This window comes from Patella vulgata, chromosome 8, assembly GCF_932274485.2.
Source record: "Patella vulgata chromosome 8, xgPatVulg1.2, whole genome shotgun sequence".
In the NCBI taxonomy this organism is placed as follows: domain Eukaryota; kingdom Metazoa; phylum Mollusca; class Gastropoda; family Patellidae; genus Patella; species Patella vulgata.
The window spans coordinates 44,251,382-44,264,902 of NC_065886.2; the positions used below are offsets into that span (position 1 = coordinate 44,251,382).

Sequence of the window (13,521 nt, forward strand, 5' to 3'; positions counted from 1 at the left end):
TTCATTATCAATTGTGTCTGTGCAGTGCGATGTCCATCAACGCTGATCGTGTCACTGACAACCTTCGCATGGAATGTTCAATATGTCACCGGTCTTTCACAAAGCCGAAAGCACTACCCTGCTTACACACGTTTTGTGAAGAGTGTCTGAGATCATATATTGCCAGCAATCCGGATTCAGAACATGCCCGCGGTGGAGTACCCTGTCCAGCATGTAGACAGCCTATTTACATTCCAGCTGGCGGTGTTTCGGAATTACCAGACAATCCACTGGCTTTGATGATAACTCATAACTTTATTGGTCAAGACACAGGGGAACTTCCGCCCAGCTACCAGACACTTTTCGGGGAAAAGGCTTTCGACCCAGAGGCCAGTGATGTTAGCTTTGTTGACAACCCGAGCGTTGCGAAATTAGTTCATTCCTTTGGATCACATGGATCAAATGAAGAGCAGTGTACGTTTTTGTCTGGATTGGCAATCAATGAAATTACCAACGAAATCGTAGTCACTGACTGTTCCCTAAATAAGGTCACTATCTTCTCGCTCAAAGGTCAATTCAAACGTAGTTTTGTGTGTAATTGCTCAATAAGGGATGTATGTGTCACAGCACAGGGGACGTTGTTGTTGTCAGTTAGCAGATCAGGATCAGCACTTCTTCGAGAATATCATTCGGATGGAAGATTGGTGGGTGTATATGGATCACACTATCATTATGAAAATCCATATGGAGTAGCTATGGATTCCATGCAAAGAGTCGTCGTCACCAGCCTCGAGAAAAACATGATACATTTGCTCACCGAACAGAAGCGACCATCTATAAATTTTGGTTCAAAAGGTTCGGGTCCTAATCATTTCTTTCAGCCTTATTACGTCACTGTGAACGGGAGGGATGATGTCGTTGTTTCTGACTCGGGAAATCATAGGATTAAGGTTCATGGTTTAAATGGCCAATTGAAATTGATTGTTGGTGGTCAAGGCCACAGAGAAGGCCAGTTCTTCTATCCTTTGGGTTTGTGTGTGGATAAATGGGACAACATATATGTAGCCGACTCGAATAATTACAGAGTGCAGGTATTTAGTCCGGAAGGACAATTTCTATCAAGTCCTGTCAAAAGGACATTTCAATATGGAGCAGACGTGAAACCGACGAACATTGCTCTTTTCGGCGACAATAAAATGGTTGTAGCTTTGCGAGGATCTAAATTTTGTCAAATTAATATTTATCAATTCCAACTGTCGGCACACATCCGCAGTTATGGTGGCAAGGATGGGGGTAATTGTTGCAGCCTGTTGTGTTGTTTTTCTCCGTCCGTGGCCTATGATGAAATGTAGGCGAACCTTTGATTTCCACTAATTAGGTGCTGGAATATTATCCAGATTTCGTAATCGTCTTAAACAATTAACTTTAATTTAAAATTACAATTACCTCTTAAAGGAGCTAAATCGCCAATATTTGGGACCTAGAAATTGACACAAATGGGTCGCAACTCATATAATAATGTAATATGAATGTATATAAACTGATTTACATTCAATCGTTTCCGTTTTTACTCTAATTTCAAATCAGTTATGTTCCGTGAAATAAGCTAGCAGTCTCAATCGAATGCAAATTCCTAGCGTCTGGTTATTCCAGTCTACATACGCCGTTTGGTTTGGTGCAATATGTCTAACCTCGTTCCTCTAGTCTCTTGCTAGAACTGGGGCTGAAACGCATTATGGTACACGATTCGTGTACCAATGGTAAAATATTTATTTTGTCTTAAATATTGGATATCAGAAGCCCATCTTTTTCCGGTAAGATCACAGCATCAATGTTGTTTTAAATTGACAAATAATTCGTGTTTTAAATGTTGAAGATTTTGGATGATATTGAGTTAGAGATTTAGCTCCTTTAATACACTGAATCTGTGAGTAATGTATGTGAATCTGTAAACTCAAAAAAAAAAATCTCCTGTTGAAGAATTCTGTCTTCCATTTGTGTGACCACAGACTCAGGAGTCTGACATTCTATCCGTATTTATGCATACACGATACGCCTTCTATCCGTATATATGCATGCACAATACAGATAGGTCAGACTCCTGTGGTGTGACTAAAAGAAATCTCATACGATATTATCTTAATTATTATTTTTTGAAATTTTAAATCAATTTCATGTGATCATTGTGAAATATGAATATCTAAAAGTAGCCTATTAATTCTGTACTAAATTCTTAGTGGCTTTCAATAACAACAAACGGAGAAAACGTTTTTATCCTATCGCACATCTTGTATTCTTAAAACTTAATCAGCTTATATTAATTAGAATTTGTCACAGTTTAATTGTTGTTATAATTGATTGTAGTTTTGATGTCATTTTGTAATATGATACATTGTTTGTACTTTGGTTCGCTATCCTATACTTTGGCGATAAAGCGGTAACAAGAGGTTTCCTCCCACTGCTAAAGATCCCTACGCGCAAGCGAATTATTGAAATAAAATTGAATCATGTGTTGGTCCGGAAATGACCTAGTTTGTGTCGAGTGGACGTTAACACCCCCCCCCCTCTCTCTCTCTTTCTCTCTCTCTCTCTGCCCCCGGTAACAAAATTATTCCTTGTCATTTGAATATGTTTAATATAATGTCGGCTATGTTAAGGTGTCAGTAATATTTTAGAGTCGGTCGAGGCACAAACATGCCTGTATACGTCTTGTATAGTAGACCCATACATTAATCTGTAAATGACGATGGTTGTACTTGTGATAATTAGTAAAGTCATTTTGCTACCATGAATAACATAATTACAAATATATCGACATTTTCGTGAACGAAAAGTATAACTATCGCCCCCTGAATGGCTAGAAATAATAAAGCCTCCTTAACTGTCAAGGTCTCGCCGATATTATCATCAACAACAGCTAGCATGAATAAGTAACGCCATATAAACACTTTATATACAAAATGGCTAAATTATGGCCACTTGTAACATTTGGCTTTAGTTTAAATTTACATTGGTGAATAAAAGATCTTTATTCAAGATGAACGTCGTGTATAGTGGCGTATTTAAATAGTTTGTCAATTGTTATAGCCGAAATGTTTTTTCCGGAAATCTATTGATTACCATACCTATTGTCTGACATCCTTGCAAAACTGTCTCTGTTTCAATACAATTATAGTGCAATAAAAGTATTGTATTGTCCTGTTTTTCTAAGATGAATGGGACTTACTTTAAGATTCTATAATGTAATGAATACGTTTTGTAGTCGATAAAATGAGACCGGGTGAATTTAAACGATATGTAATTAAATCTGCGGTTTTTTGTGTGAAATAAAACCCCGTGCCTTTGGTATACAGGAATATGAATATTTATAATATACATATACATGTAAATTGATTATTTTATTTCAGCTGTTGCATGTTGATCCATAATTTGTTTTTACCTTTACTCAATATTATATACTCTTCAAAACAAGTTGAGGATATTGAAATGCAAATACCTATGTAGGTTGTGATATGATAAATAGTCATGGACACTTGACATGCTTTGAGAGTATGTTCACAGATGAAGAACCTATCGCACTGAGTTGCAAATGCTACACGCAATAGCGCCAAACTCGTGGGAGGGGTTCATTGTCAAATTTGACACTTCAAGGAAGGGTTGATGAAAACTGCCGCGAGCTGGTTTATCTATCCATGTTAGCATTCCTATCGGTTCTTGCATAAGATTTACTTTGCTTTAGTGTGTTACGTTTGATTTGACCGGGAGACGTGTTCGTCGATGTCAACGTCAACCGACAACACTGCAAGAATTGGCCGTGGCACTGCAAGAGGAGTGGGTCAGATTGCCCCAAATCGTGATTGGACGGTTGATTAGGAGCATGTCACGACGAATTGCTGATTGTCTGAAGATGGTGGAGCAATTACTCGTTATTAAGACAAAAATCAAAAACGTCCATTTTCACTTTTGACGGTGTATCTCTTTGCGAGTGAAATGGGGACGTCAAATTAATAAGACGCCCATATGAACTGTTTATGTTCATGTGTAGGCAATTGGCCTGTTATAAACATACACTGGTTATCTCTAATAAAAACAGCAGTGCATTTCCGCAGTTTTGTATTGTTTCTGAATATCCCCTACTTTTTTTGAAGAGTATAATAGTTTTTTTCTGTATGTTACATAATATTTATTCCAAATACACAAAGACGCTGACAATGATGAATCACAGCTATTCCTACTCTAAGTATCCCGCTCAATTTCTCTGTGGACTCGAATGAAAAAGCGCCAGCAAAATCCATTTGGTTCCCCGTTTTCGTGTGGAACCTATATCCGGTTATTCGAAGAAATCGAAAGCCGCATTGTTAGGGAACCATATTCCACCCAATATATATTCAAAATGATCGGTCGTTAAGCATTGTCGACATAATATTAGAAATCATATTAACACTAGTACCAATTAAATTATTTTGACTTCCCTAACCCGGAATTTTAAATGCCAGGATGAAAATTTGAGCTCTAATTATGTTGTATTCGAGATGTTATTGTATGATGTTTCAATTCTAAATACAACAGTAGTGTTCGCTCTTCCTGTTCAATATTTTAAAACAATGGTAATACATGTTTTTCCATATTTAAAGCCCCAACACACTGGAATAAAGGTCAAATATACAGTTCAAGACTATATCAAAAGTACTGTTTTAAATCTTTCAATGCTAAGTTATGGCCATTTAAAATTTAAATTGGTCTCTATATTGATTTCACACCATGTTTTCTTTCAAGTCTGTCCTCTTTGCGTTTTGTTTTATACATGTATTCTTCCGACGTGGTTTCCCCTTGTCCGTGGTGCAGGGAGGGCCTGACAAGGACAGCTGTCTAGTCGTTCGAATGGGACGAAAAAGCGAGGTCCCGTGTATACTTTAGCGTGTAAGTAAAAGATTCTTGGCAGTTGGAATTCGATATAAGGGTAGGCCATAGTGCCGCTGCCTGGGCAAAATTTCCCTCATAGCACACTGTATGGCGTATGCCTATCTTCATTAGCCCAGTCGGCGCAGAACAGTAGGACGTTAAACCCCATTCCATTTCATTTCATTTTTATACATGTATTATAGTGTGCTTTAGAATAATAACAGTATCGACATTAATTTTATTTTTTAAATGAATGATCTATATATAGCTGGTTGTGTCCTTTTTATTTGTTAGTACATTCAGCTATATCTTTGAATTAAGAACCCTCTCATGGTGGCTTGTTATCTTACTTTAAGGAGATATTTCTTTATTTAACTTAAAAAAAAAACTTATAGTCGAAGTGTGTTCTTTAAATGAATTAAACAAAATTAAGTTAGGTTGGATGTCATCTTGGTCTCGATGTTCACGGTGTGAAAATTGAAAAAAAACCTTCCCATCTCTCGAATGGTAATAACGGCTTCAATCAATGGCGGTTAGTGTGAATGTAGAAGATTTCAAAGTTCTGTTGATAGATTTTAATCATTTTTGGACTATTATGCTTTTTTAATTAGACTTCTGTTTATTTTGAGTGATCTGAAAGTGTATAATTGTTTTTTAGTCCAGAATGTTGGAGGTGGTATATCATTTTGAACGTGAGCCAAGAACAAATAATGTGAAGGTCGCTCGTTCTTATCTATTTTGAAACAAAGTACGACTGCTTAAAACAAGGACATTCAACTTATTTACGTCTGTGAGGGATCGGCTGATTAAAGTACGAAACGATTAGACCAGATATTTCTTGTAGTAATGGGATATTCAAATGTAATCACCAAGAATCATGTTCCTGAATCTCTGCTATAGTTTGCATATTTCGAGAGTGTTAGTATGCTAATTCTTAGTAAGGATGTAATTATAGTGAGCGCGTATGAACATATTCAGTAACATTAGAATCTTGAAACTTTAGCATCTGCGTTTTCGAAGAGGGGTTGTATTGTTTTTGTTGTTGTATGTTAATTTGTTTTTACTTTACCTTTTGAAAGAGAGTGTCACTTTAAATAACACAACACATCATTACCATAATTTTATATAATTGTAACCATTAAATGAAATGGCTTTCTGAATAATTATGAATAATACATTGAAATTTTTTATTAGATCTAATAGCAGATTGTTAGACTAGCTTATCCAGTGTGTACATGATGCGTTAATGCATTTATTATGTAAATGTCTAACGAAAGTCGTGGGTTGTGCGGTGTCTATCTAGATTTCCATTAAAAATCAAATATTGATCGCTGTTAAAAGCACAATCCAGATCTTTCACATGTATCTCAAATGAAGTAAGAAAAGGGACTTAACGTCCAACTGTTCTGCACCGACTGGGCTAATGAAGACGGGGATACGCCATACAGTGTGCTATGAGGAGAAGTTTGTCGGGACATCGGCACTCTCTTTTCTTGCAACACTGACAAGCGGGAACAACACTGAAAAATCCCGATCGACTTTCTCTGCTCACACATGGATCGAATACGGGGCCTCCGGGTTAGCGAGCTAACGTCTTATTTACTGAGCCACCACTGCTCCTACGCATGTATCTCAATACATACTAAATAGGTATATACTGTTATAAGGTAATCAAGCACATTAAGAATCTGAATTATTATTACTTTATTTATCTAAAACACAAAGATGGATGTGCAAAATCAATAGAAAATCAGTTCAATTTTAAATGGCCAGGACTCTATGACTACTCTCAGTTTTGGAAACCTGTGCCTGATGCTTTTGATATGTGTCAATAAAATATGATTTAACCGAAACTGAAGTTAACAATTGATAGATTTTAATAATGTTTTAAACAATAATGTTTTTCAATAAAAGTACTTTTGATGGTTTTGGTCTTACAATCTTTATTTATCATTTATTTCATTTATTTCTTCATGTAATATTTACACATACAATAACCAAGTTGAACTGTGCAATATCACCTGAAATGATATTATTATTATTGATAAATATTAAGCCCGTGATGTTGGCAGGTTTTCTGAAAGGTAGAAGTTTAATAAACCTTTCCCTCCGAGACGTTTTTGGAATGTTATGAAATACAAGAGTCTCTGTGTTAATGTTATTAAAGACATTTCATATACATTAGATCAATAAAATAAAACTGTTTATGTTACAATTTATCGTTAATATATTCATTTTATTTTGATAATATATTTTTCACAATTATTAATGTTATTATATATATAAAAAAAGGCGCCATAATTTAATTATATGTATTTTTTGTACATTATTGTATGTGCGTTGTACCATGTTATTTTGTTATTGCTCAAAATTATTTTGTAATCTTGTTTCTGTGGGTAAAACCTGCATATATTCTCTTTTTTCTTTATGAAATAAAACACCTTGACCTATATTTATTTACATATTCGTGTTTTTATTAATAAGTAAAGGCTTATTATAGTTTTTTACGGGAAATTATACAATGGTCATGGTAAGATTTGTTTTTATGTTGGAGTGCATACAACAGGTAATATTCCTAAGAGGATTGGTGTATTTGTCTCCATTTAGTGCATTCTCAGGATGTCTGGTATCAAAGTTTGATGGACTAGTTCGATAAATACTTTTCTAATACAAAGTGGCTATTGTTACAACGAGTTTGAGCCAAGTTTAGAACGAATTCCAAAATGGCTGCCAATCTCCCCTACACCAGTATTTTCAACGTTTTCAGAACTGAAGGCAGCAATTAAGAGATGGGAAGGGTTAGGGTTAGGATTATTTTTACGACTATTCAGTTTTTAACTTTGCCGATGGAGGGCTGTGAAAGCATTGTCGTAACAATAGCCTGAGGACTATTTTTACGACTTGTCGTAACAATAGCCACTGCCTTTCTAATACACAATCGATCGCCCTGTATAAGGCAGGCAAAACATGACTCCTATGAAATTTAGGTATGTTTGGAAAATACAACTTAATGTATGAGTAGTTACAGTCAGGGTTGTGGGGGTCAAATGATATAACCCGTGGACTTTTAGATCATAAGGTCTGTCATTCAGTCAAGCGGCGCGATTTTGATACCTAGCTTGTACGTGACAAGGAGAATAGTCGTCTGACAAATACCGTGGGTTTTTCTCTGGATCCTTCGGTTTCCTCAAGTATTGAAATAGAATTGAACCCTATATTAGTCCAGAAATGACCTAGTTTGTGTCGAGAGGAGGTCATTTCTGGACTAACATATGGTTCAATTTTAATTCAATAATTATCTTGCGCGTAGGGATCTTTAGCAGTAGGAGGAAACCGAAAGACCCGGAGAAAACCCACGAGGTTGGACAGGCGACCTAACTCCTTGTCACGTACAACCGGGGAATCGAAACCACGCCAGTTGACTTAATACTGCCAGCGCGCACACGGTAACCATTGCCCCCCCCCCCACCAGCATCTCTGGCCCAAGCTAAAAGTCAATACCAGCCTGTCCTGCTTCCTAATACTAACGGAGTTAGCCTTCTTATGTGGTAAAATAATATTTGCTAGACATGATTTTAAAAAAAAGAAATTATACCACCGGTAATTATTCTAGCAATATTATAAAATATAAAAGTTATAACAAAACATTATTAGTGTGACAGATGGCAATTCTACAAAAAGAAATGTATTTATTAAGAGAGAGAGAGAGAGATAAATGGGGTTTAACGTCCACTCGACACAAACCAGGTCATTTCGGGACAATTTTATTTCAATAATTCGGTTGCGCAATATTTATTAAACATAATAAATAACCAATACAACACTAAACATATACGTATATATCTTCATATTAAACAATTATTAACCATATAAAATCTCCTCATCGTTTTTTTAGCCATTTTTTTCTAATTTGGGAAAATACTTATACTCGATAGACGTTTTATGTGGCAACCCAAAGATCAACCTCTGGACCTATATCGAGTCAAACATGCCGTTAGAGAACCTGTCGTTAAAACTTAGGAATCCAACCACTACGTAAAATCTTCGATCCCTGCATTGGCCGAGAAAGTTCATCGGGATTTTCCGACGTGGTTTCCCCTTTTCAGTGGTGCAGAACGGGGGGCCTGACAAGGACAGCTGTCTAGTCCTTCGGATGAGACAAAAATCCGAGGTACCGTGTATATATTGGATTGCACGTAAAAGATCCCCTGGCAGTTGGAATTCGATATAAGAGTAGGCGATAGTGCCGCTGTCCGGGCAAAATTTCCCTCATAGCACACTGTATGGCGTATGCCCGTCTTCATTAGCCCAGTATAGGAGCAGAACAGTAGGACGTTAAACCCCATTTCATTTCATTTTCATTTCACTGCGTTGGCCGAGAAAGTTCATCCTGATTTTCCGACGTGGTTTCCCCTTGTCAGTGGTGCAGAACGGAGGGCCTGACAAGGACAGCTGTCTAGTCCTTCGGATGGGACGAAAGATAGGTTGCCAGGCAACGAAACATACGCCCACAGCAGCTAAATCGTCCGGGCAGTCAACAAGAATTGTCACATATTTTTACTTTTTCGGTAATGAAACATTTATCTGATTAAGAGTAACAACTCATTAAGTAATTATCAGAAAACCATTAGAATTGGTTTGGTTTTTATAAAGTTTTGCCCCATGCTAACGTTTAGTATAGGAAACTTTTAACATCATGGATTTAGCTGTTCAAGTCATAAAAATTCATTGCAATTCAATATACTTGTTTGTCTCAAGACCTTAAACTCTGTGTATGAATCTGAAGTCAATCGGATGATAACTTTAGCTTCTAGAGGGTCACAATGTTTTTAAAAGTGATCAAGGGCCATAACTTTGGCAGTAATTATCGGAAATCGTTGAAAATCAATATGATTCTTTGTCTCATGACCTCAAACACTCTGTATCAATTTAAAGTCAATCGGATATTAACTTTAGCCTCTAGAGCCTTTACAAGATTTTTTCAAAGTGATCAAGGGCCATAACTCTGGCAGTAATGATCGAAAATCTTCGTCTCATGACCTTTAACACTGTGTATAAATTTAAACTCAATCGGATATCAACTTTAGCCTCTAGAGCGTCCTCAAGATTTTTCAAAGTGATCAAGGACCATAACTCTGGCAGTAATTATCGGGAATCGCTGAAAATCAATAGGATTCTTCGTCTAATGTGTATAAATCTAAAGTCAATCGGATATTAACTTTAGCCTCTAGAGCATTTACAAGATTTTTCAAAGTGATCAAGGGCCATAACTCTGGCAGTAATGATCGAAAATCGCTGAAAATGAATAATCTTCTTCGTCTCATGACCTTAAACACTGTGTATAAATTTAAACTCAATCGGATATTAACTTTAGCCTCTAGAGCGTCCACAAGATTTTTCAAAGTGATCAAGGGCCATAACTCTGGCAGTAATTATCGGAAATCGCTGAAAATCAATAGGCTTCTTCGTCTCATGACCTTAAACACTGTGTATAAATTTAAAGTCAATCGGATATTAACTTTGACCTCTAGAGCATCCATAAGATTTTTTGAATTGATCAAGGGCCATAACTCTGGAAGTAATTATCGGAAGTCGCTGAAAATCAATAGGCTTCTTCGTCTCATGACCTTAAACACTGTGTATAAATTTAAAGTCAATCGGATATTAACTTTGACCTCTAGAGCATCCATAAGATTTTTTGAATTGATCAAGGGCCATAACTCTGGAAGTAATTATCGGAAATTGCTGAAAATCAATAGGCTTCTTCGTCTCATGACCTTAAACACTGTGTATAAATTTAAAGTCAATCGGATATTAACTCTGACCTCTAGAGCGTCCAAAAGATTTTTTGAAGCGATCAAGGGCTATAACTCTGGCAGTAGTTATCGGAAATCGCTGAAAATCAATAGGCTTCTTCGTCTCATGACCTTAAACACTGTGTATAAATTTGAAGTCAATCGGATATTAACTTTAGCCTCTAGAGCGTCCACAGAGCGTCCACAAGCAATTGTGGACGCCGGACCGACGGACGGACGGGGGCGACGACAATATACGACCACATTTCAATGTGGGCGTATAAAAACCGAGGTCCCGTGTATACATTAGAATGCACGTAAAAAATCCCTTGGCAGTTGGAATTCGATATAAGAGTAGGCGATAGTGCCGCTGCCCGGGCAAAATTTCCCTCATAGCACACTGTATGGCGCATGCCCGTCTTCATTAGCCCAGTATAGGAGCAGAACAGTAGGACGTTAAACCCCATTTCATTTCATTTCATTTCACTGCGTAAAATCAAATCCGTCCCCTCGACCCTCACAAGAATCCGGACTATGTCACTGAATATGACAGTATGAAATGGGGTTTAGCGTTCTACTTTTCTGCACCCACTAATGTGCATCAGCATACATCATACAGTGTGCAATAAGACAGCGACGCTACTACAACTTACTCTTATGTGGAATTCCAACTGTCAAGCGTTCTTTTACGTACAGAATATGACATGATGTAAATGCTATCATGCAATATTTATTCTTAAAGCCACTAACTTATCTTAAACTTAATATCCAGGCCCGGGTTTCTCAGACTCTCAGTTACTCAACTTTCAATCACTGTTTATCTTTGATCTAGAAACACAAAACTTTGCTCATAGTTTCTTATTGATGTATTTGATACATTAAAACAAAGGTTTTATAAAGGACTATATTTTAGTTAAAATAAGGCCAAAAATTTTGAGTAAATTCTTAACGTAAGCCTGAGAATGTTTAGTTACATTGGGGCCTCATGTGTCAGTCTCCACTTTGAGGCCATACTGACCAACGCAGATGAAAAACAGCGTTATTATAACTACCAAGAATATGTTACAAACTAAAAGTTGCAATTATAATGACGTTAAAGGCTCAATACCACTCTTGTAACTGAATAATATGCCCCAATCTTTATTCTGGTCAACAAATTGTACTATTTTACAATATTCCAATTAATTGATGATACAAATTTTATCTTAACACACCTAATTTAAAAAATTGGAAAAATTCAACTAAATGATTTGAAAAGCCTAACGTAAACCTTTTCAACTGTGACTTGGATTTTAAAATATTTTCGAACCCTCTGGACAAGTAAAATAGGATTTAATGGATAATTTACACAACAGGTAGGACAATTAACCATCTAATACTTAGAATAAGGCCATTATTTATTTTCTGGAGCTGTCAAGCCAGCAAGAGTGTTATTGTCCCTTTAACGTAATGACAGCGTGACACGATCTATACCTTCCCGGGTAACATCGGGACCGAACCCAGGACATCCTTGTTGTGAACTAACCCTATTTACACCGATCCATGTACAAGAACATAGGACCGAACATTATGAGTTTCACACTGTATGAGGATCATAGAGAAATTAATATTTTATTTTGGTTTTAATTATTTTGAAAATAGTAACTAAATACCCCCCTCCCCTTCCCCCCTCCACCAAAAAAGAAATGACCCATCATTCTCAAGTTATAGGCCCTGCCTGGAAATAGGACCTATTGATCTTATAAAACAAGCATGCCTTAGCGTGGAATTTAATGGGTCTATAGACTGTATGTTGTTCTCGGCGGTTGAATCTAAATGAAACATGTGGAATTGCAAAATAGTTTACAAAAATAGCAATTTAACAGAATTTGTTTCATATAATTGTCCATTAATTCGACCTTTCAAACAAAGTCGATTTTTATGATTATGTTATTTGATTCCAGAATATTAATATCCGCAGTTCTGCTCTTCTTTTTAAATTGTGTTTTAGGTTATGTCAGATCGAAAAACTAAAAGTTCATTCACTTCGGAAATCAGATACAATCGAAAACGAGCGACGTATTTAGAAACGTGTTTTATTTAAGATTTCCCCATATTGATTTTTAAAAATAAATCTAATTCTTATGACATATTGTATCTTAATTACTTTGATAAAAACGAGAAAATGAAAAGGAAATACAATTTATCACTATCAAAGGACGTTATTCGTTAGTGTGGTCTTAATTCAGTTTGCACAGCTAGTCGTCTTCCGTATGATCGTCTTATGACGCAAGTATCGGGTCGTTATGTCATTTAACTTGAGCAGATCGAGAAATAAAAACTGGTTAGACTTTATAAAAACTTATTAAGAAACAGGGATACGTTGATATACTTTTTTTTTGTTGTGTGGTTTTAAAACTTTTTAACATCCTGGTCAGCACAATTCAATGTCTTAACCTTTTTGCCTCAACTGGGATTATCTGGAAAGGATTGGGTAAATGCTTGGAGGGTGGCATAGTTAGATCAAATGTGATTTATTTCCATTAAAATACGTGGGTTTGGTTGAAATATGTAAGATATCAACGAGGAATGTATTTAATGGTTAACAGCTTTATCCACAGTCGGGTAAATACATCCAATCTGTCCAATCATCAAATCAGTATGTACATATAGAGTAGACTGAACTCAAGTCCGTGGAAATACCAGTTATCTAACGAGACTAGCTTAATTTGATCGATTTTTGACATTTTCTCATAGAGCGTGTCGAGGGAGCAGAACTGAAATATTTGGTGTGATATTCTACAATGATTGACGTCAAAAGAAAGTTCCTTATGCCTGTGATATGCCGAATCAAACCAGTCAAAAA

At 36.3% G+C, this 13,521-nt stretch overlaps 1 protein-coding gene across 1 annotated transcript; it reads left to right on the forward strand.

Annotated features, from left to right (window-relative positions):
• On the forward strand, positions 1-7,333 carry LOC126830357 (tripartite motif-containing protein 2). The gene is made up of 2 exons (XM_050560745.2): positions 1-1,070; positions 5,540-7,333. The coding sequence occupies exons 1-2, from the start codon at positions 30-32 to the stop codon at positions 5,621-5,623; spliced, it is 1,125 nt and encodes a 374-aa protein (XP_050416702.1). The 5' UTR covers positions 1-29; the 3' UTR covers positions 5,624-7,333.
• Positions 7,334-13,521: the final 6,188 nt, after the last annotated feature.

Excerpts from the sequence above, each read along its gene's own strand:
- LOC126830357 (XM_050560745.2), top strand. The coding sequence starts at position 30 with ATGTCCATCAACGCTGATCGTGTCACTGACAACCTTCGCATGGAATGT. Across the intron at positions 1,071-5,539 it reads CGAATAATTACAGAGTGCAG|TCCAGAATGTTGGAGGTGGT; the intron begins GTATTTAGTCCG and ends ATTGTTTTTTAG.